This window comes from Rhopilema esculentum, chromosome 4, assembly GCF_057945365.1.
Source record: "Rhopilema esculentum isolate cy_ngs chromosome 4, ASM5794536v1, whole genome shotgun sequence".
Classification (NCBI taxonomy): domain Eukaryota; kingdom Metazoa; phylum Cnidaria; class Scyphozoa; order Rhizostomeae; family Rhizostomatidae; genus Rhopilema; species Rhopilema esculentum.
This window is the reverse complement of record NC_142818.1, coordinates 9,557,942-9,581,411: the sequence shown is the minus strand read 5'-3', so window position 1 is coordinate 9,581,411 and position 23,470 is coordinate 9,557,942. Positions and strand designations below refer to the sequence as shown.

Here is a 23,470-nt window from a genome sequence, read left to right as displayed (position 1 = left end):
AAACTTAATGCTTTGAGAGGAGAAAAGTTGACCGTGAGAAATTGAGATTTTTCGTAAGCCTTTAGCCTTATATTTTGGGTACAATTTTTCTCTAAATTTTCAAGTAATAAGAGTCACTTCGGTTCTTAGGCGTATATAAGTCTTTTTAAAGATTAAGGTTCAAAGTAAGAGGTCTCGAGCAAAAATGTTGACCTTCCTAAATAACTGTTTTTCAAAAGCAGTTAGGTTATACTTTGGTCAAAAATCTTTTGTCCTAGTCTCGACTCATTTAATCTACAAGAGAAATTTTAGCTTAAGTTTAGCTAGTAAATGGTTTTTGAGTCAGAAACATAAGGCAGAAATTGCAGTTTTAAGCCTATAGTTAAAAAACTACAATACACGGTTTCTGTTAATTTGCAATGACCATGAGATCTGTAGGCCCTCTGAGGACATCTGAACCTTTTTCCGAATATTCTACGATTAAACTGAAGGATTTTCGTATTTAGTCTTGTCTAAGAGAATTGCAATTATTTCATACTCAATATATTGATACAAAATGTTGTTCCCATCGTTTCATGTTATGACGTACCATTCATAATAAACCTCGGAATATTTAGAATTTCATGATTTCTATTCAAATTATTTTCTGTCACTATCGGAATGGCCAAGGTACCACCCATAACAGAGATTTTTCAAAGTGGTTTCTATTCAATAACATTTGTTTTAAAAACTGTTTGTATTAATTTACAGTAACTCCTTGATAAAAATCAGAAAAGATACAAAAACGCTTTGACCATTAAAAGTATTTACTTGATATTTCATTTATGTAATCTGATGGACGAGGCACTAAAATGCGTCTCTCAATCTCATCATATCGAATAAAAGTAAATCGACTAGGCAGGAAGTAGGTAATGGCAATAAGAAATTTGCAGCGGCAACAAGATTTACAATACACCACTGCCAAAGGAATCGGTTTAAAAACTTTATTAAAACAAAAAATCTAAAACCGGCTACAAATAAACGAACGTGGTAGAAGGAAATTGCCAAGGTATTATCAACTTCAATTGAATGACTCAGCGATATACATTTAATAACGAAAACTTTGTTTGTTTTTTAAAAGGCAGTATTTGGGTTGGACGCTTATTTGGAGGGGCGGGGTTGGTTAAAACATTCACAATGGCGCTTGTAATGCGCATATCAACCACAGTGAGACCTTTTATAGTTTGACTTGACGATGATATCTTTGAATACTCCGCGATGTTTTAGCAAGGGTTTTCGGTAATTTTATTTTAAGGGCCGTTGTTTTTTTGCGAATATTAAGCTACCTTGAGAGCTGCTGTTTACGAGTTAGAATATTTTAAAACTGAAATAGAAAATATTTCTTTCTGGATAACTCGGTAGTAGATGTACCTAATAGCCAGTACAAAATTCTCGGATCTTTGCCTACCATGTCTGTTCAACCCCAGACACGCGACATTGGATAAATTTACTAGATAGCAGCGATTTGTTCAAAAACGATATTGCAGAACTTACTCCGCCAACCATAAAAAATGAGTTCTTTTACGCGACTAACACTGAGAATAGATGGAAACATTTACAAGATGGAAAGATAAATTAGAAAAGATATTTACATTATTTTCAATGGAACATCCCTTTATTCATTCGGCCTTATTTGTAATGTTATCTTCTGTTGATTGTCTAAACATTCTCTCAACTTGTTTTCACAAAGTGTCAGCCTCTGCTCCAAGATTGACACCGTCTATCGGACAGAATGATTTATATTTATCTATTTAGATAAGTCATTTTAGCTGTAACCAGATGAAATGCAAGATAAATATTTATGAAGGAAGAATTCTCTAATTGATGGTACTGAAAATGGACAAATCAACACGCCGAAGAATGAGGGCTCTGACCCATCAGTGCAAAACAGATGAACAGAGTGAAAAGAGTGTCCAACCGTCAAAACCTTCCACATAAAAACCAAATATAACAACGGGGTTGGGCGTGGTAATTTTAAATTAATGGTTTTCACGCAATTACATCATTTACAGCTCGAGAAAAATACGTGAAAAACTGCAAATCATATTTTACAACAATTGAATAAATCTTTCTGTCAATCAAGAACAAACTTTTTGTATTTGTTTCTACCTAGCATCCGAAGGTAGTTTTTAGGACACTGAGAAGCTTATGCTTATCGACCAGTGTCCTGGTCCTTCCTCTCGATATGACCACACCTCGTGATTCCTACGCCTGAAATTCCTTTCAAGAATTTACTAGGGAAAATTTTCTATCAACATTTTCCTGGGAAAAACAGGTAAAAAACTTTAATAAACCGCTTCAAAATTAAAATAAACTTAAGCAAGATAGCCTTCAACTTCGTGCTCAGTACCTAGCTCGATTAAACTTCTGTCAATGTTAAATCCTTAATAAATTGAAAGCAAAGGTAAGAGTTAAAAATTAAAATTACCTGAGTGATGACATCAAGTTGGCCTACAATGTGCTCCAGCGTTGTGGCTAACTGCGGAGGAATATCCCTTCTCTCTAGTGATGTTGTTTGAGGGTGCCCGATTGCCGCATCTTTCTCTTCCATTCCGATAAACTTAGAATAGTCTCGACCATCAGGCTGGAAAGAAAATAACCAGCGCATAAAAGCTCAAAAGTAGAACAATGCTATGACATCTTGAATCAGAAGTGAATAGTTTGATTTTTCTACAGAAGACATTTCGTTTATATTTTGCAAATGTTCAGCAGACTTGTACATCAACGTTATTCTCTTGCGATGATTTCACTTTACATTGAATGGAGCAGATGTTAAAGTAAAATAGGATAGTTTTAAAGTTTTTTAGAAAGGAAATAGTTTGGCCTTTGCACGATAAAGGTTCTGGATGCGTAGCGTAACTTCAACAAATAAAAAGAGGAACTTTGGTAGGGGAAATTATTTGCATTGCTAGTTCAGGCTGGGCAGTATTCAAACTGAAATGATTTATCAAGATAGTTTATTGTCTCATAGTCAGAGAGAAATCTCTACATGCTAACCGAGACTTAACGATTTAAGTCATTTAAAATAAACAAACCTGAGGAACGGAGAACAAAGCTGGTCCTACTTCCATCACCCCTGCCTCTTGGGAATACATGTCTCTCGGCTCCCTGGCTGCATCGATCTAAAAATGAATAAAAATGTAAATGCAAAAATATCCAAGGAGCATTGAAGTCAGATTCTAAATAGCAATAGGTTGGGTGGGATAAGAATGCTGTAAGGATTTTAAATGACAGGAAACAGAAGGAAAGGTCAATCGATTGAATAACCATTGGTGATGGCTATTCCTGCGCAGCCCTGCGCACCAGAAAAGCAAAGAAACCATGGTCACACCGCAACTGACCTTCCAGGAAATTTGGAACAAGATCGCGCCAAAATACACCAATTAAATGGAACAAAGAGAAGTTTTATCTAAGGTGAGGGTTTAAAGCAAAGTTGGTGGTTTTGTCCGAGGTAAAGTCATAAGGAAATGTTTTATCTAAGGCAAGGGCATAAGCCAAAGTTTTATCTAAGGCAAGGGGATAAGCCAAAGTTTTATCTAAGGTAAGGGCATAAGCCAAAGTTTCATCTAAGGTAAGGGCATAAGCCAAAGTTTTATCTAAGGCAAGGGCATAAGCCAAAGTTTTATCTAAGATAAGGATATAAGCCAAAGTTTAATCTAAGGCAAGGGCATAAGCCAAAGTTTTATCTAAGGTAAGGATATAAGCCAAAGTTTCATCTAAGGTAAGGGCATAAGCCAAAGTTTTATCTAAGGCAAGGGCATAAGCCAAAGTTTAATCTAAGGCAAGGGCATAAGCCAAAGTTTAATCTAAGGCAAGGGCATAAGCCAAAGTTTTATCTAAGGTAAGGATATAAGCCAAAGTTTCATCTAAGGTAAGGGCATAAGCCAAAGTTTTAACTAAGGCAAGGGGATAAGCCAAAGTTTTATCTAAGGCAAGGGCATAAGCCAAAGTTTCATCTAAGGTAAGGGCATAAGCCAAAGTTTTATCTAAGGCAAGGGCATAAGCCAAAGTTTAATCTAAGGCAAGAGCATAAGCCAAAGTTTTATCTAAGGTAAGGATATAAGCCAAAGTTTCATCTAAGGTAAGGGCATAAGCCAAAGTTTTATCTAAGGCAAGGGCATAAGCCAAAGTTTTATCTAAGGTAAGGATATAAGCCAAAGTTTTATCTAAGGTAAGGACAAAAGGCAAAGTTTTATCTAAGGCAAGGGCATAAGCCAAAGTTTTATCTAAGGTAAGGATATAAGCCAAAGTTTTATCTAAGGTAAGGATATAAGCCAAAGTTTTATCTAAGGTAAGGATATAAGCCAAAGTTTCATCTAAGGTAAGGGCATAAGCCAAAGTTTTATCTAAGGCAAGGGCATAAGCCAAAGTTTAATCTAAGGCAAGGGCATAAGCCAAAGTTTTATCTAAGGTAAGGATATAAGCCAAAGTTTCATCTAAGGTAAGGGCATAAGCCAAAGTTTTATCTAAGGCAAGGGCATAAGCCAAAGTTTTATCTAAGGTAAGGATATAAGCCAAAGTTTTATCTAAGGTAAGGACAAAAGGCAAAGTTTTATCTAAGGCAAGGGCATAAGCCAAAGTTTTATCTAAGGTAAGGATATAAGCCAAAGTTTTATCTAAGGTAAGGATATAAGCCAAAGTTTTATCTAAGGTAAGGATATAAGCCAAAGTTTTATCTAAGGCAAGGGCATAAGCCAAAGTTTTATCTAAGGTAAGGATATAAGCCAAAGTTTCATCTAAGGTAAGGGCATAAGCCAAAGTTTTATCTAAGGCAAGGGCATAAGCCAAAGTTTTATCTAAGGCAAGGGCATAAGCCAAAGTTTAATCTAAGGCAAGGGCATAAGCCAAAGTTTCATCTAAGGTAAGGGCATAAGCCAAAGTTTTATCTAAGGCAAGGATATAAGCCAAAGTTTTATCTAAGTTAAGGATATAAGCCAAAGTTTCATCTAAGGTAAGGGCATAAGCCAAAGTTTTATCTAAGGCAAGGGCATAAGCCAAAGTTTAATCTAAGGCAAGGGCATAAGCCAAAGTTTTATCTAAGGTAAGGATATAAGCCAAAGTTTCATCTAAGGTAAGGGCATAAGCCAAAGTTTTATCTAAGGCAAGGGCATAAGCCAAAGTTTTATCTAAGGTAAGGATATAAGCCAAAGTTTTATCTAAGGTAAGGACAAAAGGCAAAGTTTTATCTAAGGCAAGGGCATAAGCCAAAGTTTTATCTAAGGTAAGGATATAAGCCAAAGTTTTATCTAAGGTAAGGATATAAGCCAAAGTTTTATCTAAGGTAAGGATATAAGCCAAAGTTTTATCTAAGGCAAGGGCATAAGCCAAAGTTTTATCTAAGGTAAGGATATAAGCCAAAGTTTCATCTAAGGTAAGGGCATAAGCCAAAGTTTTATCTAAGGCAAGGGCATAAGCCAAAGTTTTATCTAAGGTAAGGATATAAGCCAAAGTTTTATCTAAGGCAAGGGCATAAGCCAAAGTTTTATCTAAGGCAAGGGCATAAGCCAAAGTTTAATCTAAGGCAAGGGCATAAGCCAAAGTTTCATCTAAGGTAAGGGCATAAGCCAAAGTTTTATCTAAGGCAAGGGCATAAGCCAAAGTTTTATCTAAGGCAAGGGCATAAGCCAAAGTTTTATCTAAGGTAAGGATATAAGCCAAAGTTTTATCTAAGGCAAGGGCATAAGCCAAAGTTTTATCTAAGGCAAGGGCATAAGCCAAAGTTTTATCTAAGGCAAGGGCATAAGCCAAAGTTTTATCTAAGGCAAGGGCATAAGCCAAAGTTTTATCTAAGGTAAGGATATAAGCCAAAGTTTCATCTAAGGTAAGGGCATAAGCCAAAGTTTTATCTAAGGCAAGGGCATAAGCCAAAGTTTAATCTAAGGCAAGGGCATAAGCCAAAGTTTAATCTAAGGCAAGGGCATAAGCCAAAGTTTTATCTAAGGTAAGGATATAAGCCAAAGTTTCATCTAAGGTAAGGGCATAAGCCAAAGTTTTAACTAAGGCAAGGGGATAAGCCAAAGTTTTATCTAAGGCAAGGGCATAAGCCAAAGTTTTATCTAAGGTAAGGACAAAAGGCAAAGTTTTATCTAAGGCAAGGGCATAAGCCAAAGTTTTATCTAAGGTAAGGATATAAGCCAAAGTTTTATCTAAGGTAAGGATATAAGCCAAAGTTTTATCTAAGGTAAGGATATAAGCCAAAGTTTTATCTAAGGCAAGGGCATAAGCCAAAGTTTTATCTAAGGTAAGGATATAAGCCAAAGTTTCATCTAAGGTAAGGGCATAAGCCAAAGTTTTATCTAAGGCAAGGGCATAAGCCAAAGTTTTATCTAAGGCAAGGGCATAAGCCAAAGTTTAATCTAAGGCAAGGGCATAAGCCAAAGTTTCATCTAAGGTAAGGGCATAAGCCAAAGTTTTATCTAAGGCAAGGATATAAGCCAAAGTTTTATCTAAGTTAAGGATATAAGCCAAAGTTTCATCTAAGGTAAGGGCATAAGCCAAAGTTTTATCTAAGGCAAGGGCATAAGCCAAAGTTTAATCTAAGGCAAGGGCATAAGCCAAAGTTTTATCTAAGGTAAGGATATAAGCCAAAGTTTCATCTAAGGTAAGGGCATAAGCCAAAGTTTTATCTAAGGCAAGGGCATAAGCCAAAGTTTTATCTAAGGTAAGGATATAAGCCAAAGTTTTATCTAAGGTAAGGACAAAAGGCAAAGTTTTATCTAAGGCAAGGGCATAAGCCAAAGTTTTATCTAAGGTAAGGATATAAGCCAAAGTTTTATCTAAGGTAAGGATATAAGCCAAAGTTTTATCTAAGGTAAGGATATAAGCCAAAGTTTTATCTAAGGCAAGGGCATAAGCCAAAGTTTTATCTAAGGTAAGGATATAAGCCAAAGTTTCATCTAAGGTAAGGGCATAAGCCAAAGTTTTATCTAAGGCAAGGGCATAAGCCAAAGTTTTATCTAAGGTAAGGATATAAGCCAAAGTTTTATCTAAGGCAAGGGCATAAGCCAAAGTTTTATCTAAGGCAAGGGCATAAGCCAAAGTTTAATCTAAGGCAAGGGCATAAGCCAAAGTTTCATCTAAGGTAAGGGCATAAGCCAAAGTTTTATCTAAGGCAAGGGCATAAGCCAAAGTTTTATCTAAGGCAAGGGCATAAGCCAAAGTTTTATCTAAGGTAAGGATATAAGCCAAAGTTTTATCTAAGGCAAGGGCATAAGCCAAAGTTTTATCTAAGGCAAGGGCATAAGCCAAAGTTTTATCTAAGGCAAGGGCATAAGCCAAAGTTTTATCTAAGGCAAGGGCATAAGCCAAAGTTTTATCTAAGGTAAGGATATAAGCCAAAGTTTCATCTAAGGTAAGGGCATAAGCCAAAGTTTTATCTAAGGCAAGGGCATAAGCCAAAGTTTAATCTAAGGCAAGGGCATAAGCCAAAGTTTAATCTAAGGCAAGGGCATAAGCCAAAGTTTTATCTAAGGTAAGGATATAAGCCAAAGTTTCATCTAAGGTAAGGGCATAAGCCAAAGTTTTAACTAAGGCAAGGGGATAAGCCAAAGTTTTATCTAAGGCAAGGGCATAAGCCAAAGTTTCATCTAAGGTAAGGGCATAAGCCAAAGTTTTATCTAAGGCAAGGGCATAAGCCAAAGTTTAATCTAAGGCAAGAGCATAAGCCAAAGTTTTATCTAAGGTAAGGATATAAGCCAAAGTTTCATCTAAGGTAAGGGCATAAGCCAAAGTTTTATCTAAGGCAAGGGCATAAGCCAAAGTTTTATCTAAGGCAAGGGCATAAGCCAAAGTTTTATCTAAGGTAAGGATATAAGCCAAAGTTTTATCTAAGGTAAGGATATAAGCCAAAGATTTATCTAAGGTAAGGATATAAGCCAAAGTTTCATCTAAGGTAAGGGCATAAGCCAAAGTTTTATCTAAGGCAAGGGCATAAGCCAAAGTTTAATCTAAGGCAAGGGCATAAGCCAAAGTTTTATCTAAGGTAAGGATATAAGCCAAAGTTTCATCTAAGGTAAGGGCATAAGCCAAAGTTTTATCTAAGGCAAGGGCATAAGCCAAAGTTTTATCTAAGGTAAGGATATAAGCCAAAGTTTTATCTAAGGTAAGGACAAAAGGCAAAGTTTTATCTAAGGCAAGGGCATAAGCCAAAGTTTTATCTAAGGTAAGGATATAAGCCAAAGTTTTATCTAAGGTAAGGATATAAGCCAAAGTTTTATCTAAGGTAAGGATATAAGCCAAAGTTTTATCTAAGGCAAGGGCATAAGCCAAAGTTTTATCTAAGGTAAGGATATAAGCCAAAGTTTCATCTAAGGTAAGGGCATAAGCCAAAGTTTTATCTAAGGCAAGGGCATAAGCCAAAGTTTTATCTAAGGTAAGGATATAAGCCAAAGTTTTATCTAAGGCAAGGGCATAAGCCAAAGTTTTATCTAAGGCAAGGGCATAAGCCAAAGTTTAATCTAAGGCAAGGGCATAAGCCAAAGTTTCATCTAAGGTAAGGGCATAAGCCAAAGTTTTATCTAAGGCAAGGGCATAAGCCAAAGTTTTATCTAAGGCAAGGGCATAAGCCAAAGTTTTATCTAAGGTAAGGATATAAGCCAAAGTTTTATCTAAGGCAAGGGCATAAGCCAAAGTTTTATCTAAGGCAAGGGCATAAGCCAAAGTTTTATCTAAGGCAGGGGCATAAGCCAAAGTTTTATCTAAGGCAAGGGCATAAGCCAAAGTTTTATCTAAGGCAAGGGCATAAGCCAAAGTTTTATCTAAGGTAAGGATATAAGCCAAAGTTTTATCTAAGGTAAGGACAAAAGGCAAAGTTTTATCTAAGGCAAGGGCATAAGCCAAAGTTTTATCTAAGGTAAGGATATAAGCCAAAGTTTTATCTAAGGTAAGGATATAAGCCAAAGTTTCATCTAAGGTAAGGGCATAAGCCAAAGTTTTATCTAAGGCAAGGGCATAAGCCAAAGTTTAATCTAAGGCAAGGGCATAAGGCAAAGTCGGTCAAGGAATGATAAGCACTGCAGGATGTTGGTACTCTGTGGAACTTTGGAAAAGAGGCTAGGCCTAAAGAGTATGTAACGCAAACGAGCGCTTACCATCACAGCAAAGTCATACATGAATGGGACAAATGCAACTTAGAAGTAGAGTGACATATCACAGTGATGTTTATAAATGATTCAGCAAGAGAAATTTCTAAACCTTAAAGGTGAATTTAATCTGACTCATCCTTCATCTCAACGAGACTGCAATGCTGCTTAAGAGAAATCTGATAGCAAAGACGAAATAAAAAAATGTATATTGTTAATAAATTAAGCCTCAAAGGAAACAAAAGAACGTTTTAGACTAAATAAATCTAGAAATGCAAAACAAGCAAGGTAATTATGTTCTTGTTTTCTATACGCATTTGAATACATAAACATCAAGAAAATAGAACTTTGACTATCAAAATGCTAAAATATACTTACTAAAATTACCAACATGCTTTTAAATTGATTCGAGTATGTCGAAAAATGTTTTATAAACGATACACTTTATAGCTGTGAATGACTGAAGGAAAAAGTCGATCAGCAAAAACGTGTATTGTAGAGAGAACATAAAATTCTACTTACTTCTTTGGTTCTAGTGGGTGTCTTTGGTGGGGTTCTGGGAGCTGGATCATGAACGTGCTTTGAAGGCGGGGAGGCGACCCGTCTCCTGTGAGCCTTTAAAACTATGATTTAGAAGTAACAATGAACAGATAACAAACAAGAAATTAATGAGGAAACAACTCATGAGAATTTTGTTATGTGAGATTTAAATACAGATAAAAATCGCAAAGATTCACGCAAAATGGGATAACACTTGACGTGAATTATTAAAAAATTGTAGTTAGAGACTCAATCTTTTGAGTTATTTACACGTTATCATTCTAAGAAAATTGGCCTATTTTCTTGCGTTTATACAAACAGCAAGACAAACAAAGATACTTATACTTTTATTTGTTATGAATGTTTAAATTAACAGTATACAGCGCGTGCTTACAATTAAGGTTAAAAATTCAAGTGCTTTCATGCAAAATGTAGCAGAATATTTAAAGATGCTTAGAAAATTTATCCAAATCAAACATATAAAACGCATAGACAGCTCTTGGGTGACCTCATATTCAGATAAGATACTTGAATTCTACTTTTGTTTACACAACTTTGTAGTAATGGTTTCAAAACGTTTCAGATTATTCCTAATAGTGTCTGTATATTTGAAAATTTGTCTCCAGGAAGGGGAAATTTTTATGAGGCTTAATTGGGCTGAGGCTCATTTACATCTAGTTTTGGTGAGCATTTGAATTCTTAAGAGCTATCAGCCTCAATATGATCTTAATAAATCTTAAACAACACCGTGGGTAAATTTGTTTAGAGAGTGGAAAAGTAGAAATAATCCCGGGCTTCCGCTGCAATATGTCTAAGACAAAACGAAACGATAAAATTATATTATCTTGCTGTATTACCGTAAACGAAGGTTGATCGAATTGCTAGAACATATTACCTTCGTTGTAATCGACTGAGTCAAAGTTTGTTTTCCAAACCATTACCTAGAAGCAAAAATGAAACATAAAAAACCATGAAAATTATCTACGTAAAACAGATTTGTTATGTAGAAAGAAAGCGACCCCCCCCTCCCCCCTTTGTCTAGCCTCGTCCATTCTATGTCACCGATCTCTCCGCTGTCGAGCAAAGTGAAACCAGACTTGAAATGATGAACCAGGAAAAAGTTGGAAAACTGTTTGTTATTGATGCATTTTCCACAGAATTGAACCATAAAAAAGTCAAGGGTATGAAGACATAGAGCAGTTCAGCAGTCAATATGTTGGGAAATATGTTTGAGACAATATGTTGGGACAATGTTTTCCAACTAAATTTGAATGAAATAACAGGCAACTTCGTTTGACAGCTGTGCTAAATACCTTAGGGCGCTGTCTCGTGTCGATGTATGTTTCTTATGATTAACTTATAGAAATTCAAAACCTGGCCAAACACTTCATTTGAGCGTATGGCCTAGATAACTTTTTGTGAGTCTTTTCAAGCACCCGACCATGAATTCTATTGAGCTGTATTTCTCACAAATGATTTTATCAGAATCATTTGCTGTTTGCTAGAAGTTTGTTGCAAATGTACAATGAACTGTATGCATAATATCACACATTAAAAGAAAATCGTGCAAGTTTAATGGGTACGAAAACTTGGACCGTAAACTGAAATAAATTCACAAAGATTAGAGCAACGTTCACCTGTTCATCGGCACTACCTGAAGCGAAAAATTCTCCATTTCTTGAAAATGCGACTGTTGTTGCTGCACTCTAATCAAAAAACAGATTGATAAATGCAAGAAAATGAATTTAGGGGAATAGATTATCTCAAATGATATCTTTGGCATGTGATAGGGTTAAGGTGTGATAGGCCTTAATAGGGCTGGTGCTTGGGATGAGATAGGATTTAAGGTAGGCCTAAGGGTTCTTCGCACTGTACGATAAGGAGCTCTTGTGGAAAAGCCTGGCTTTCTGCTGCCTATTGAATCAACCGTGTGCAAAGATCTGGGTCTTTTGCTAAGATAAGGTTGAATCAATAGAACTGGACTCTGCTATAACCTTTGTGCATCGTCACATACTACATAATTCACAAACTGACAATCCATCTGCGGATGAAAATTATAAATCACAGATATCTAAAATAAAAAAGCACGTTCTTATCAAGTAAAAACTACACGGTGCAATTCTTTAAAGCACAAAATGCAAACCGAAGTCCTAAAACTTTAACAGTGAAATTCAAGTCATAATCTTTTTAACTTTAAGAGTTTTGCAATCTACGATTTTACATTCTTGTATGGGAAAAGATATTTCAATTTCGAATCAGTGTTTCGTATAAACTTTTATATATTTCTTAAAAAGCATAAAAAGAAAAGGCGACATTTGTGCTACTAGCAATGGATAAAGTGTAGTAAACACCGCTTTTTTCAAATATCTACTGTTTTGGACGATTTTTCTTTCCCTTTTCGTTATTTAGTGTAAGGCTAAGTAGAGATAAACAGTTCGCTATCGCAAAAGTCCGTTGTCGCGAGCATTCATTATCTCGAACTAAATTCGATCTTTCATTAGAATTGCAAACAGTGAAAACTCAATTATTTTCCTTATGAAAGAGGGCTTTATAAACAAAATTTGAATGATAGTTTTATCGAAAATAGGTCATTAAAGAAATTCCAAGCCCTTTGAGATAAGTAAGCATGTTTTTAAAAAATTGAAAGTACTAACTTGGTGTCCGTGAAGAGTATAAAACAAACGGCCCTCAAGAAGATCCAAAATCTACAAAAACAAGCAAAATTTTGAGAACTGATACAAGGTCAGTGCCAGTGGAAGTGTTTTGCCGGGCTTTCAAAGATTGCCTGAAATGAGGCTTCACGCGACTTTAAAATCTCAAAAGCAGGGATAAACTAGAAAACAAATAGCAAGCAGAGGCAACAACGACAATTATCTATGGATTAAAACTCATCTTCTTCATAATTCTAAACTCAACGTTCAGTTGGGACAAAATTAAGATTTACAAATAGAAAACATTTTCTCATGATTACATTTGTAAATCTGTTGAAATTGGTCTCATTTACTAGCTGATAAAATAAACACGGTAACGTGGTAAAGATCAGGCCTGGTCACAGCAGACCAAGATGCGATACATCCGGGACTAGTGACGGAAATATCTCCCATAGCAGAAACAAATATCAGTGATAAATCGCATAGACAAACTGCAGAGACAAATCGAAGGGGAAAAGCAGGGATGAATTTCAGTGACAAATCGCGGAGACAAATGACAGTGAAAAATGGCAGGGACAAATCACAGTGACAAAGCGTAGAGACAAACTCAGTGACAAAGCGTAGAGACAAATCACAGTGACAAAGCGCAGAGACAAATCACGGTGACAAAGCGCAGAGACAAATCACGGTGACAAAGCGTAGAGACAAACTCAGTGACAAAGCGTAGAGACAAATCACAGTGACAAAGCGCAGAGACAAATCACGGTGACAAAGCGTAGAGACAAACTCAGTGACAAAGCGTAGAGACAAATCACAGTGACAAAGCGTAGAGACAAATCACAGTAACAAAGCATAAAGACAAATCACAGTGACAAAGCGTAGAGACAAATCACAGTGACAAAGCATAAAGACAAATCACAGTGACAAAGCGTAGAGACAAATCACAGTAACAAAGCATAAAAACAAATCACAGTGACAAAGCGTAGAGACAAATCACAGTGACAAAGCGCGTGACAAATCACAGTGACAAAGCGTAGAGACAAATCACAGTGACAAAGCGTAGAGACAAATCACAGTAACAAAGCATAAAGACAAATCACGGTGACAAAGCGTAGAGACAAATCACAGTAACAAAGCATAAAAACAAATCACAGTGACAAAGCGTAGAGACAAATCACAGTGACAAAGCGCGTGACAAATCACAGTGACAAAGCGTAGAGACAAATCACAGTGACAAAGCGTAGAGACAAATCACAGTAACAAAGCATAAAGACAAATCACGTTGACAAAGCGTAGAGACAAATCACAGTAACAAAGCATAAAGACAAATCACAGTGACAAAGCGTAGAGACAAATCACAGTGACAAAGCGCAGAGACAAATCACGGTGACAAAGCGTAGAGACAAATCACAGTGACAAAGCGCAGAGACAAATCACGGTGACAAAGCGTAGAGACAAACTCAGTGACAAAGCGTAGAGACAAATCACAGTGACAAAGCGCAGAGACAAATCACGGTGACAAAGCGTAGAGACAAATCACAGTGACAAAGCATAAAGACAAATCACAGTGACAAAGCGTAGAGACAAATCACAGTAACAAAGCATAAAGACAAATCACAGTGACAAAGCGTAGAGACAAATCACAGTGACAAAGCGCAGAGACAAATCACGGTGACAAAGCGTAGAGACAAACTCAGTGACAAAGCGTAGAGACAAATCACAGTGACAAAGCGTAGAGACAAACTCAGTGACAAAGCGTAGAGACAAATCACAGTAACAAAGCATAAAGACAAATCACAGTGACAAAGCGTAGATACAAATTACAGAAGACAAAGCGTAGAGACAAATCACAGTGACAAAGCGTAGAGACAAATTACAGAAGACAAAGCGTAGAGACAAATCACAGTGACAAAGCGTAGAGACAAATTATAGAAGACAAAGCATAAAGACAAATCACAGTGACAAAGCGTAGAGACAAATTACAGAAGACAAAAAGTAGAGACAAATCACAGTGACAAAGCGTAGAGACAAACGCAGTGACCAATCGCAGTGACAGAATTGTCTACGAAGTGCAGTGACAAGTCGCAGGGACGAAGCGTAAAAGCAAATCACAAGGACAAATCAGAGAGAAAAATCGCAGGGACAAATGGTTAAACGAATGATCTGCGTTAAAAGGCCGATGCTAAAAATACTTGACTGCTTTCTTCAACTGAGAAAGGCACACAAAGGCTTTGGTGACAAATGATCACAGGGAATATGGTATGAAATTGGCACCACAGGGCCAGATATCCACTTTTAACACAGGTTATTCACTTTAGAACCTATCGACTAGTGTGTCCTAGCCTTTAAAGTCTTCATGATTAAACAAAAAAACCGGGAGAAAATTATTTCCAAATACCTTAAGAGTTGTATCATTAGAGGCAGTGACCAGATAATTTCCAGATGGATGAAATGACAATCCATTCACTGCACCTCCATGGACTGAAAAATAAAGATTATTTTTGTAACGTACAGAATAGATTTGTTTATCTCAGTTTGTCCAAAAGATAGTCGCATTGGCAAACCAGCAACTGATATATAATACTTTGGTTATATCAAAAAATACAATCAGTCTAGTGTAAGCCACTTCAAACATAATAGAAACTTTAGAAATAAATGAAAAAAACATAAATTTGAGCAGAGAGAAGAAATTATTAGGTAAGGAGATTATTTGCCTTGGTAATGCTGCAAAAGTTTATTCATGCGCACATCCCACACCTAAAACACAATTAAATGAAATTAGTATCAAAAGAATTGCAAAACCTTAAGAAAATATTTGAAACCCTGTAAAAATATTAGCTGGTAAAAATGACAGAGAATATTTAATATATCTAAAGAAAAGAGAGCAAGGAATCTCCATACATCTGCGTCTCAAAGGACCGGGTCCCTTACCTTTACGGTGTTGTCTGTTCCCCCTGTGGCAATGCATGTTCCTCCAGGGTGAAATTCAACATGGTTCACAAAACTAGAAATAAGAATAGTTACATTATATTATTCTAAGACTTTGCTTCTAGTAACAACCGGTGCCTTTAGAAGGATGGAATTATTGGGGGATAAACCATGGTTTCACAACGATAGGATTTTCAAAGGATTTTCATAATCCTGAAGGCCCTGGTAACAACAATTTATGACTCCGCTGTTCCAGTCATGATGTACACCACATTTCACTAGAAGTTCAATTTTAATCCATCGTTTTCCATTCATTGCCATTAATGACGTTTTATCCTTTCGCGAGTGTCCTTCGCCAGAAAATTTTAGCTATAGAGGTTCTAAGTATTCTTTACGAGAACATGCATACAAAACATAATTCAATTCGATCCTGCAAAATCCTGAACCTTATTTTACAATAATCTACAGTTCGGCAGACCACCCCAAGATGAGAATAACATTTATCTTAGGTGGCACTTACCCTCCGTATTCATTAAAGGTGTGAATGCAATCACGACTTCCCTTATCCCAAAGCTTGATTGTTTTATCGTCGCTTGCAGAAACAACGAGTCGTCCATCCGACGAGAACCTATTGACAGCAAATGACGATTGGAAAAACGAAAACGCCGTAGAACAACATCCACTAGCCTAAACTCTAAAAACACCTACATATTTGGTCTAATAAAAACGATGTACGTTAAATAGCAAAACATGAAACAAATTGTGAGAAAAAAGGTTTGTCACAAAAGTATGTTCCAATTTTGCATTAAGGCACCATAGATTGAAGGGTGAAATGGATGCAGGCTAAGATAGAAGGTATGCAAACATTTTTGCAACGATTCCATCTTACTAGCCTTCGTCTATGATTGTGCAATACAAAGACCAAGTTAGATGTTGGATTTTGGCAGGACAAAGGAAGTTAAAGATCTAACTTCAACTTTCCAGTTTTAAAAGGATCTTCATTACGAAAGGAATTCAATAATTATGAATATCGAAGAATGATATTATGTGAGAAATCATTGGAATGCAATTGAGACCAACACTGAATCTAAGAAAAAATTTGTAACAATCCAGGTTCATAAGAATCTTTTATTTTCCATCTAAAGTAAACTTTTTATTCTGCGAACAAGCACGGTTGCTTAACGTTCTTCATCAGATTATAAAGCGTTGAGCAGTGAGCAGTAAGTGGAAGGAAGTTATATATAACCAGGTTTGATGGACTCATTGTTATGAATAGGATGACTGTACTCTCCTACATGACTGTACTCTCCTACATAATCTTAGAGTCCAAATACATAATCTTATTCTTAATCTTAGAGTCCAAAGAAAAAACTATACCCTCTTGTGTATACAAATTCGGATCTAGTGCTAGTTTCAATTTAAATACTTTGCTTTAGATTAAATGTACTAGATGCACAATATGATTCTCGGATTCAGATATTTGAACTGAAACAAGAGCACCTGAAACATTTCTAGCTTATTGCACCTATTAGTGCATAAAGACACCGTGGTGACTCTAAGACATAAAGATTTAGTACTGGAGACCTATTTGTGAAAATTTTACAAATAAGATTCACGAAACTGTATTGTCATAACATTTCGTTCTTATTTGTCTTGAACTCGAATACAAAGATAGTCTTCAATCCTGCAAAGTGATAAAAAGCAGGAAAATCATTGAAGTTTTTAACGAAGCGAACATTTATTAACACTCAAATACAAACCTGGCACATCGCACCCAGTTCATATGACCAGTAAACGAAAACTGGAACTTTTGTCGATGCACCGTCCATAACTGCAATACGTGAAGAAAAGTCAAGTGAGTAGAAACTACTGGATAAGAAGACATGTTTTATGCTTTAACGTCAAAAGACTAGAGAGAGGAACAAGAAGAAAAACTAAAAATAATTAATTAGTAGTATATACTTAACCAATAACATAAAGCACCTTACTACTTGAACATATATTTCAAAGAAACGCGCTGCTAATTCCACCATGGGAAAGAAGAGGGAGGATTGATTGCACAGTACAAACAACTAAGGCTTCCCACAAGAATCAGACCTGGGTCCCTTGAATTTTGACATCCAGTTGAATGACATATTTCGCAACAAATACAAGAATTCTTTTTTTAGATGACAAAAAAAACTTGTGCTTCGTACAAAACCCTCGTCCTAGCCCTCAATCACGTAAATCGATGACAAAACGTACATATTCTTTTCCATATTTATGAAAGAAAATTATTCACTTGGCGTCTACAAGGATACGATTCGTTTCAAAGCTTCAAAACAATCTGGAAGACGAGTTTTGCAGAAAAAAAGGACAGAACCAATCTTAGCTCAACCATAACAACAAATCTTAAACTGAACCCTCAGGGTGAGATCTACACTGGTCTTTAATGTGATTCGATTGACGCATTGTTCTTTCTTTTTCTACACTTCATATATAAACTTAAAAGATAACACTCTATTACCTATCATAATTGATTCCCACATTCACATTTCACTAACCTGGCATTTTGAAATGCCGTGTAAAGTAAGGGACCGCATTTTATTTCATGTACATTTAGACTAACTGACTGAGTGAATCGCCAGTCGAATAGTTGGCTTTCACTTTGTGAAGGTAGTCGTAAAACGCCTTATCGATATCTAGCCATGGTTTCCACCACACCTAAAAAATGTCTGCTGAAATTCAACCGTAAGGCTAATTTTCCTGTTTTATCACCTGAAAACAGAAGCAAAGGGATTACTAACCTTTATGGTTTTATCATCTGATGACGTAAGCAGAGATAACCCATCCTTAGAGAAATCCACACTTCGAACGGTAGCAGTGTGCGCCTTGAAGACTGTGCTCTCTCCTTTCCTATGACAAGACAAGACGGGTTCTTAACTCACATTTGCATTCTACACATCTGTAAAAGTGTTCGAGCCACGCGTTCTTGTATTCCTTCAATCATAACGACTACAAGATCTAAAGGACCAAGGATCATTTAAACTTCTGCTTATGAAAACTCTAAACTTGTCTACATTCCAAGTCTGTTCAACACTCTGAAAATATGTCCTTTTCGACCCTAAGACCCTTTGACCATGGAACTGTCAAGTACTGAGTACCAAAATTACCCTGCACTTTGAACATAACTTGAAACTGAAAGGGGCCTTATAATCTCTTCCAGTCAGAGCCTAGACAGTGTTACTCTGTAAGAAAAATCGGGACTTACACACTAGGAATCCAAAGTCTGACGGTTTTATCCCTTGAGGCAGAAGCTATCAGGTGGCCAGATGGGGAGAATTTAACTGCAAGAACTGCATCCTGCAAAAACAAATGTTGCAATAGTTCGTTAATTTGTAGGACAAAGTGAGATCCACAACAGGCTAGGTAAATAGCATTAATTCTATGACGCATAAACTATTCCACCTGCCTTGAATTTACTAATTCATCAATATTTAAAAACGGCACACAGCTAAAATGTTTACTTCACTTAGCCATCTTAAAACTAATGTTTCATATACAAGATTAATTCACGTTAATTAAAATAAATCAAGTTAAAGTTGAAATAAATCAAGATATTAAATGTTTTCTCTATGCAAATAAGTTTTATGGAACAGATGAAATGAATTTCTAAGAAGGTATGAGACGAAGGAAAAGAAACAAGAAACTCAACTAAACATGAATCTACCCGTACCAAGTTACAGCTTGGGGAAAATGACAATTAGGGACCATTGCAAGCTTCTAGTCTAGGTGCATTTGAAGCTGGAGATATTGACAAAGAAGGACAATTGCTAGCTCCTAATATTTGTGGAAATCGAAGCTGGAAAAAGTGATAAAGACAGATAATTGCAAGCTTCTAGTCTTGCTGGAAGTCGACGCTGGAAATATTAACAAAGAAGGACTATTGCAAGCTCCTAGCCTGGGTGGAAGTCGAAGCTGGAAAAGTGACAAAGACAGATAATTGCAAGCTTCTAGAAAGGTGGTAAACAAGGACCAATGCAGACTCAAAGTCTTGGTGGAAGTCGCAGCTAAAAAAAGTGACAAAGAAGCACAATTGCAAGCTTCTAGTCTTGGTGGAAGTCGAGCTGGAAAAAGTGACAAATAAGCTATAATATGAAATAAAATAAAGTTATTCAGTTGAATATCATAGCCCTTTTTGAAAATGTAAATAACTTGCCATCTACAATTAAATTTCTCAGACCTAAAAGTCTCTTAGCATTAGTCTTTATCAAAGCTGTAGAGATGAAGGTATACATGGCCTTAGCAGATAACCCTATCTAAAAATAGCATCGAGCAGTTTACTTCGTTTTACAATTGTTTTGCCATTTTTCTTGGAGCTTTGCACACATCTCCCTCTTCGAGTCAGACCTCTCTAGCATCAATAAGATGCTAGATTACTGAATTTTCATCATCCAAAAATTTAAAAAAAAAAATATCTGTAATTTTGAAACAAACCTTATGGCCAACAAATTTGTAAGCTCTCATATGTGGTTTAAAATGCCAGACCATCAGGCTTGAATCCATTGAGCTGCTTACTAAACATTAAAAATGAAAATGTTAATTGAGAAATTTATCATTTTATGTTTGAATATGCTATGCCCACCATATGTTAAAATGTGAAAATAACATGGACCCAAAGCTAAAATTGATCTGTTCTGCATGTCTTTCTATTATTTGACAACCAGAGTCCAGCTGACAAATCGAGAATTCGTGAGCAAGTGACACATCATGGGCAGGATTCAACACTACAATAAGGGGTGTTCACTTGGTTAAATATTGGGGTGGGGCTTGTTTTGATGATATGATGTCACATCCCCATTGTTTTAAAACAAAAGATGATTGTCCTCCAAAGTACCCCCTCGCCCCCCCCCTTGTGTCACTTGCTCACATTCCCTCTCAGTATATATTACAAAATCCTGTACTCCTTCCAAAAGTAAATTGTAGAAAGATATGATTGAAAGATTTGAAAGGCTCCACTGAATCAGCTTGTTGGGATATGTAGCCCCCATTGAAAAATAACAGGAGCTGGAAATTTTGTGAAATCAAAATCACTTAAAAACATAGGGTCTCCACGAAGGCCTTATTTATACCATCGCTTGTTATCACATGAGTAAAATGATAAACTAAATACATACCTAACTGCTTCATATTTGGATTAAAGTCAACACAGGTAACTGCATCTCTGTGCCCTTTGAAATTCTTCTCAAGGGTGGGATCTTCCTGTAAAAAAGATAATATCATTGGTTGGAAAAGGTTTAATAGTAAAAAAAAATACTTATATATACTTATCATTATGACAAGTAGTTTTCTGTTTGGTAAAACAAGTAAAATTCCAAACCAAGCCAAAATTGAAATGAATAAAAATGATTCAAAAACACGAGAGAAGAACACTTTTGCCACATTCATAAAAAATGCACTTCTGGAAAAGATGTATAAAATAGATTAATATTTCAGGATTAAACTTCACAAAATTAATTGTTCATCCTGATTTAACAAAATGGAACAGATTTGAAAAGTAATTTTTGAACTTGGAGCAATGGCTGAAACAATTATCAAGTGTCTTGACATTTCTAAAACATTTGGGTTCACATCTCAATTTTGGTCAAAATTTTCAGAAAATAGAAAATGTCACATTCTGAAATGTCACTGTTTCTCGGAACTTTTTTTGATTAAAAATGGTTAAGTTTAAATATATAATCTTTTTCATATGTTTTGTCTCTGAACTCCACAAGGATGAAAACAAAAACTGCATGCCAATAGGAGATTTAAAATTCAAATAAATTAGACAATAAATTGCAAAAAAATACAACCATGAGGCATTTAAGATCATTGTTAGCAGTAAGCATCTCTTTAGAGGGTTTAACATGAAAAAATATTTCCTATTTCCACTCTGTCCTCCTGGCCATTTTGACTCAGAAATAATGATTGGATCGTTAAACTTTTCCATGTTCTAGGTGACATTTTGTGATCCTCAATAAAAATGTTTCATTTTTGCCATCTAATACTAAGCTATGCAAGTTACACTCAGCAAAGAAGTTGACCAAGGCTTTGGACCAAAGATTAGCCCAGGGTGGAATCTGTTACAGCAGAGACATAGATTGACATAGATTGTCTTCCAGGCATTCTGTACTGGTGTGAGACTGAACTCTTTTTCTATTTCTTTAGTATTTTTATTTTTTCAATTTGTCACTTTTTAGAGTCTATATAACGATCTATTATCTATTGGTAAGCATGAAGCGTAGAAAAAATGCAGATTACACAGTGGGATAAGAAGCTTTGTCCTACGCAAATAAATTTCATGACACAGACTTAACCAAATACACCAGAGATATCGAACAGGATCACGCCAAACGCTAGTTTCACCTAAAATATGTACCAGGCAAAGTAATTCTCTGTTTTATTTCACAGATATACAACTATATATTATCCCAAGTCTTGTTAAATGCAGTCCATGATGACAAAGACATCTTTCTTGCAGAGAAGATACAATTACACAAACTGTTGTTAATATTTGTGAAAACTGGCCTTAGCAATGACAATGATGATCACAATTAAAAACAAACACTGACTTTTCTTATTACAATTATCTAAACTAAAGTGAAGAGCCTTGTTTCGAAGGAGAAACAGACTAGAAATGTATAGGCCCTTAAAGACATGGGTAATTTTATCTTGAGGTGTGAATTTCTTTGAGATAAGATCAGATTGGCATAATTAAAAACTCTAAAAGATCGCTGGCCTAAACTCTTTGCAAAATCTACAGAACTTACTGTTAGGAGGACAACATTGACTTTCAGTTAAAAGGGGCACATTTCTAAACTAAGAATTCACAATAATTCTAAACTTACCAAACTTGAAGTCATTTTGTTTCATCAAAGGTTTCTATTTGTTTGTGGTTCGCTTTCTGCTTTCGAAAGAACCTCTAGGTCCAAATCTTCTTCAAAGTCGGCGCCAAATTCAAACTACCACTCTGGAGGAGCTTTTCCGAGAGGAATGGGATCAAAGATTGATCAAATTAATCGCTTTAGGTCAGCTGTGCCCACCTCATTTTGCGACATTTCAAATTTAGTGGAAGTTATTTTTGGTGCAGTATTTTGTCGAGCAATCCCTTTTGCCCATTTTTATAGATTCCTTGGTTATACAGAGTTCTTATGATTTTATTTTTTCTCTGTGGCTTTCTCTGACTTTGCCTATAGTGAGGGAAAAAACCAGAACAATCGTGCATTTAATGAAGAAGCATGAAAATTGGCATACCTATAGATTTTGACTTGCTGAAAACAATGAGACCCAAATTGTGAAATACCCCAAAGTGCTATTTTAGCCGATGCCACTCGGACCCAGTCCTCTGAAACAAATTCTACCAATTTTTCATCATTCTTCCATATCAAAAGCATTGAAAGTTGTAGAAGTGTATAATCAGGCATGTAAACAAAATAATATTGACATCTAAAAAATTAAATTCTATTTTTAGATGGGGTTCTTGGTCCCAGACCTCCAGGAAAGGTGCTAATTATTTTTCTGTTGTACCCGGCAACGAAACACGAAAAGTACTTACATTACAGAGATTATGCTCCTCATAACGATAAAAGCAATCACATCTTTAAATTGCCGCACAATCTATTTTTAGAAACTAATTACAAAATTATGAAATTATGCACGATTATTATGAAATCCGCCACTGGTTGCTCTCACTAATATTGTTTGTGAAGGTTCTGATATTCTCTGGCTATTATTGTATCTATAAACATATTTTTAGAATTACATAATTAGTGTGTTGATCATATCTTTGTTCATTCTTCGACAATAGCGTAAACATAAAAAAGGATAAGAATTATCTTTGGCGTGTTATTCATTCAGGGTCTCTAGGCCCACTAGTTCATTGATTCATTGGTCATCAACCATCGACGGCAGTGTCACGGAGAAGACTGAGCAGAAATGGTGCTGACTTGTCCTCCTCAAAATGGTGCAAATGCTGGGATATTGCTATACTGTATCTGACTATAAGTACTCCACAATCTTTTTAAATAAAATTTCAAATGAGGAATTATATGGAATCATATCATGATCAATAACAACATCATAAATTCTATTTTTTCCATTTACATAGAAACACTCACTTTCCATTAACATATAACTGAAATAAGAAATGGACGAATCAAAATTTCAGGAAAAGGTTTGAGTAAAACATACCAGGTGATCAGAAATGTTCAAAATATATAAATAACTACAAAATAA

The 23,470-nt window shown here is 35.8% G+C and overlaps 1 protein-coding gene across 1 annotated transcript; it reads right to left on the bottom strand.

The window, feature by feature from the left end:
- Nucleotides 1-767: 767 nt before the first annotated feature.
- LOC135690782 (uncharacterized) lies at nucleotides 768-23,179 on the bottom strand. Its single transcript, XM_089114570.1, has 17 exons — nucleotides 22,084-23,179; nucleotides 20,374-20,458; nucleotides 19,694-19,773; nucleotides 18,468-18,559; nucleotides 18,004-18,112; nucleotides 16,978-17,048; nucleotides 15,738-15,845; nucleotides 15,221-15,293; nucleotides 15,004-15,046; nucleotides 14,688-14,770; nucleotides 12,293-12,343; nucleotides 11,276-11,344; nucleotides 10,534-10,579; nucleotides 9,621-9,721; nucleotides 3,054-3,140; nucleotides 2,447-2,602; nucleotides 768-1,738 (listed from the first exon to the last, which is right to left on the bottom strand). The coding sequence occupies exons 1-17, from the start codon at nucleotides 22,096-22,098 to the stop codon at nucleotides 1,634-1,636; spliced, it is 1,374 nt and encodes a 457-aa protein (XP_088970696.1). The 5' UTR covers nucleotides 22,099-23,179; the 3' UTR covers nucleotides 768-1,633.
- Between the last annotated feature and the right edge of the window lie 291 nt (nucleotides 23,180-23,470).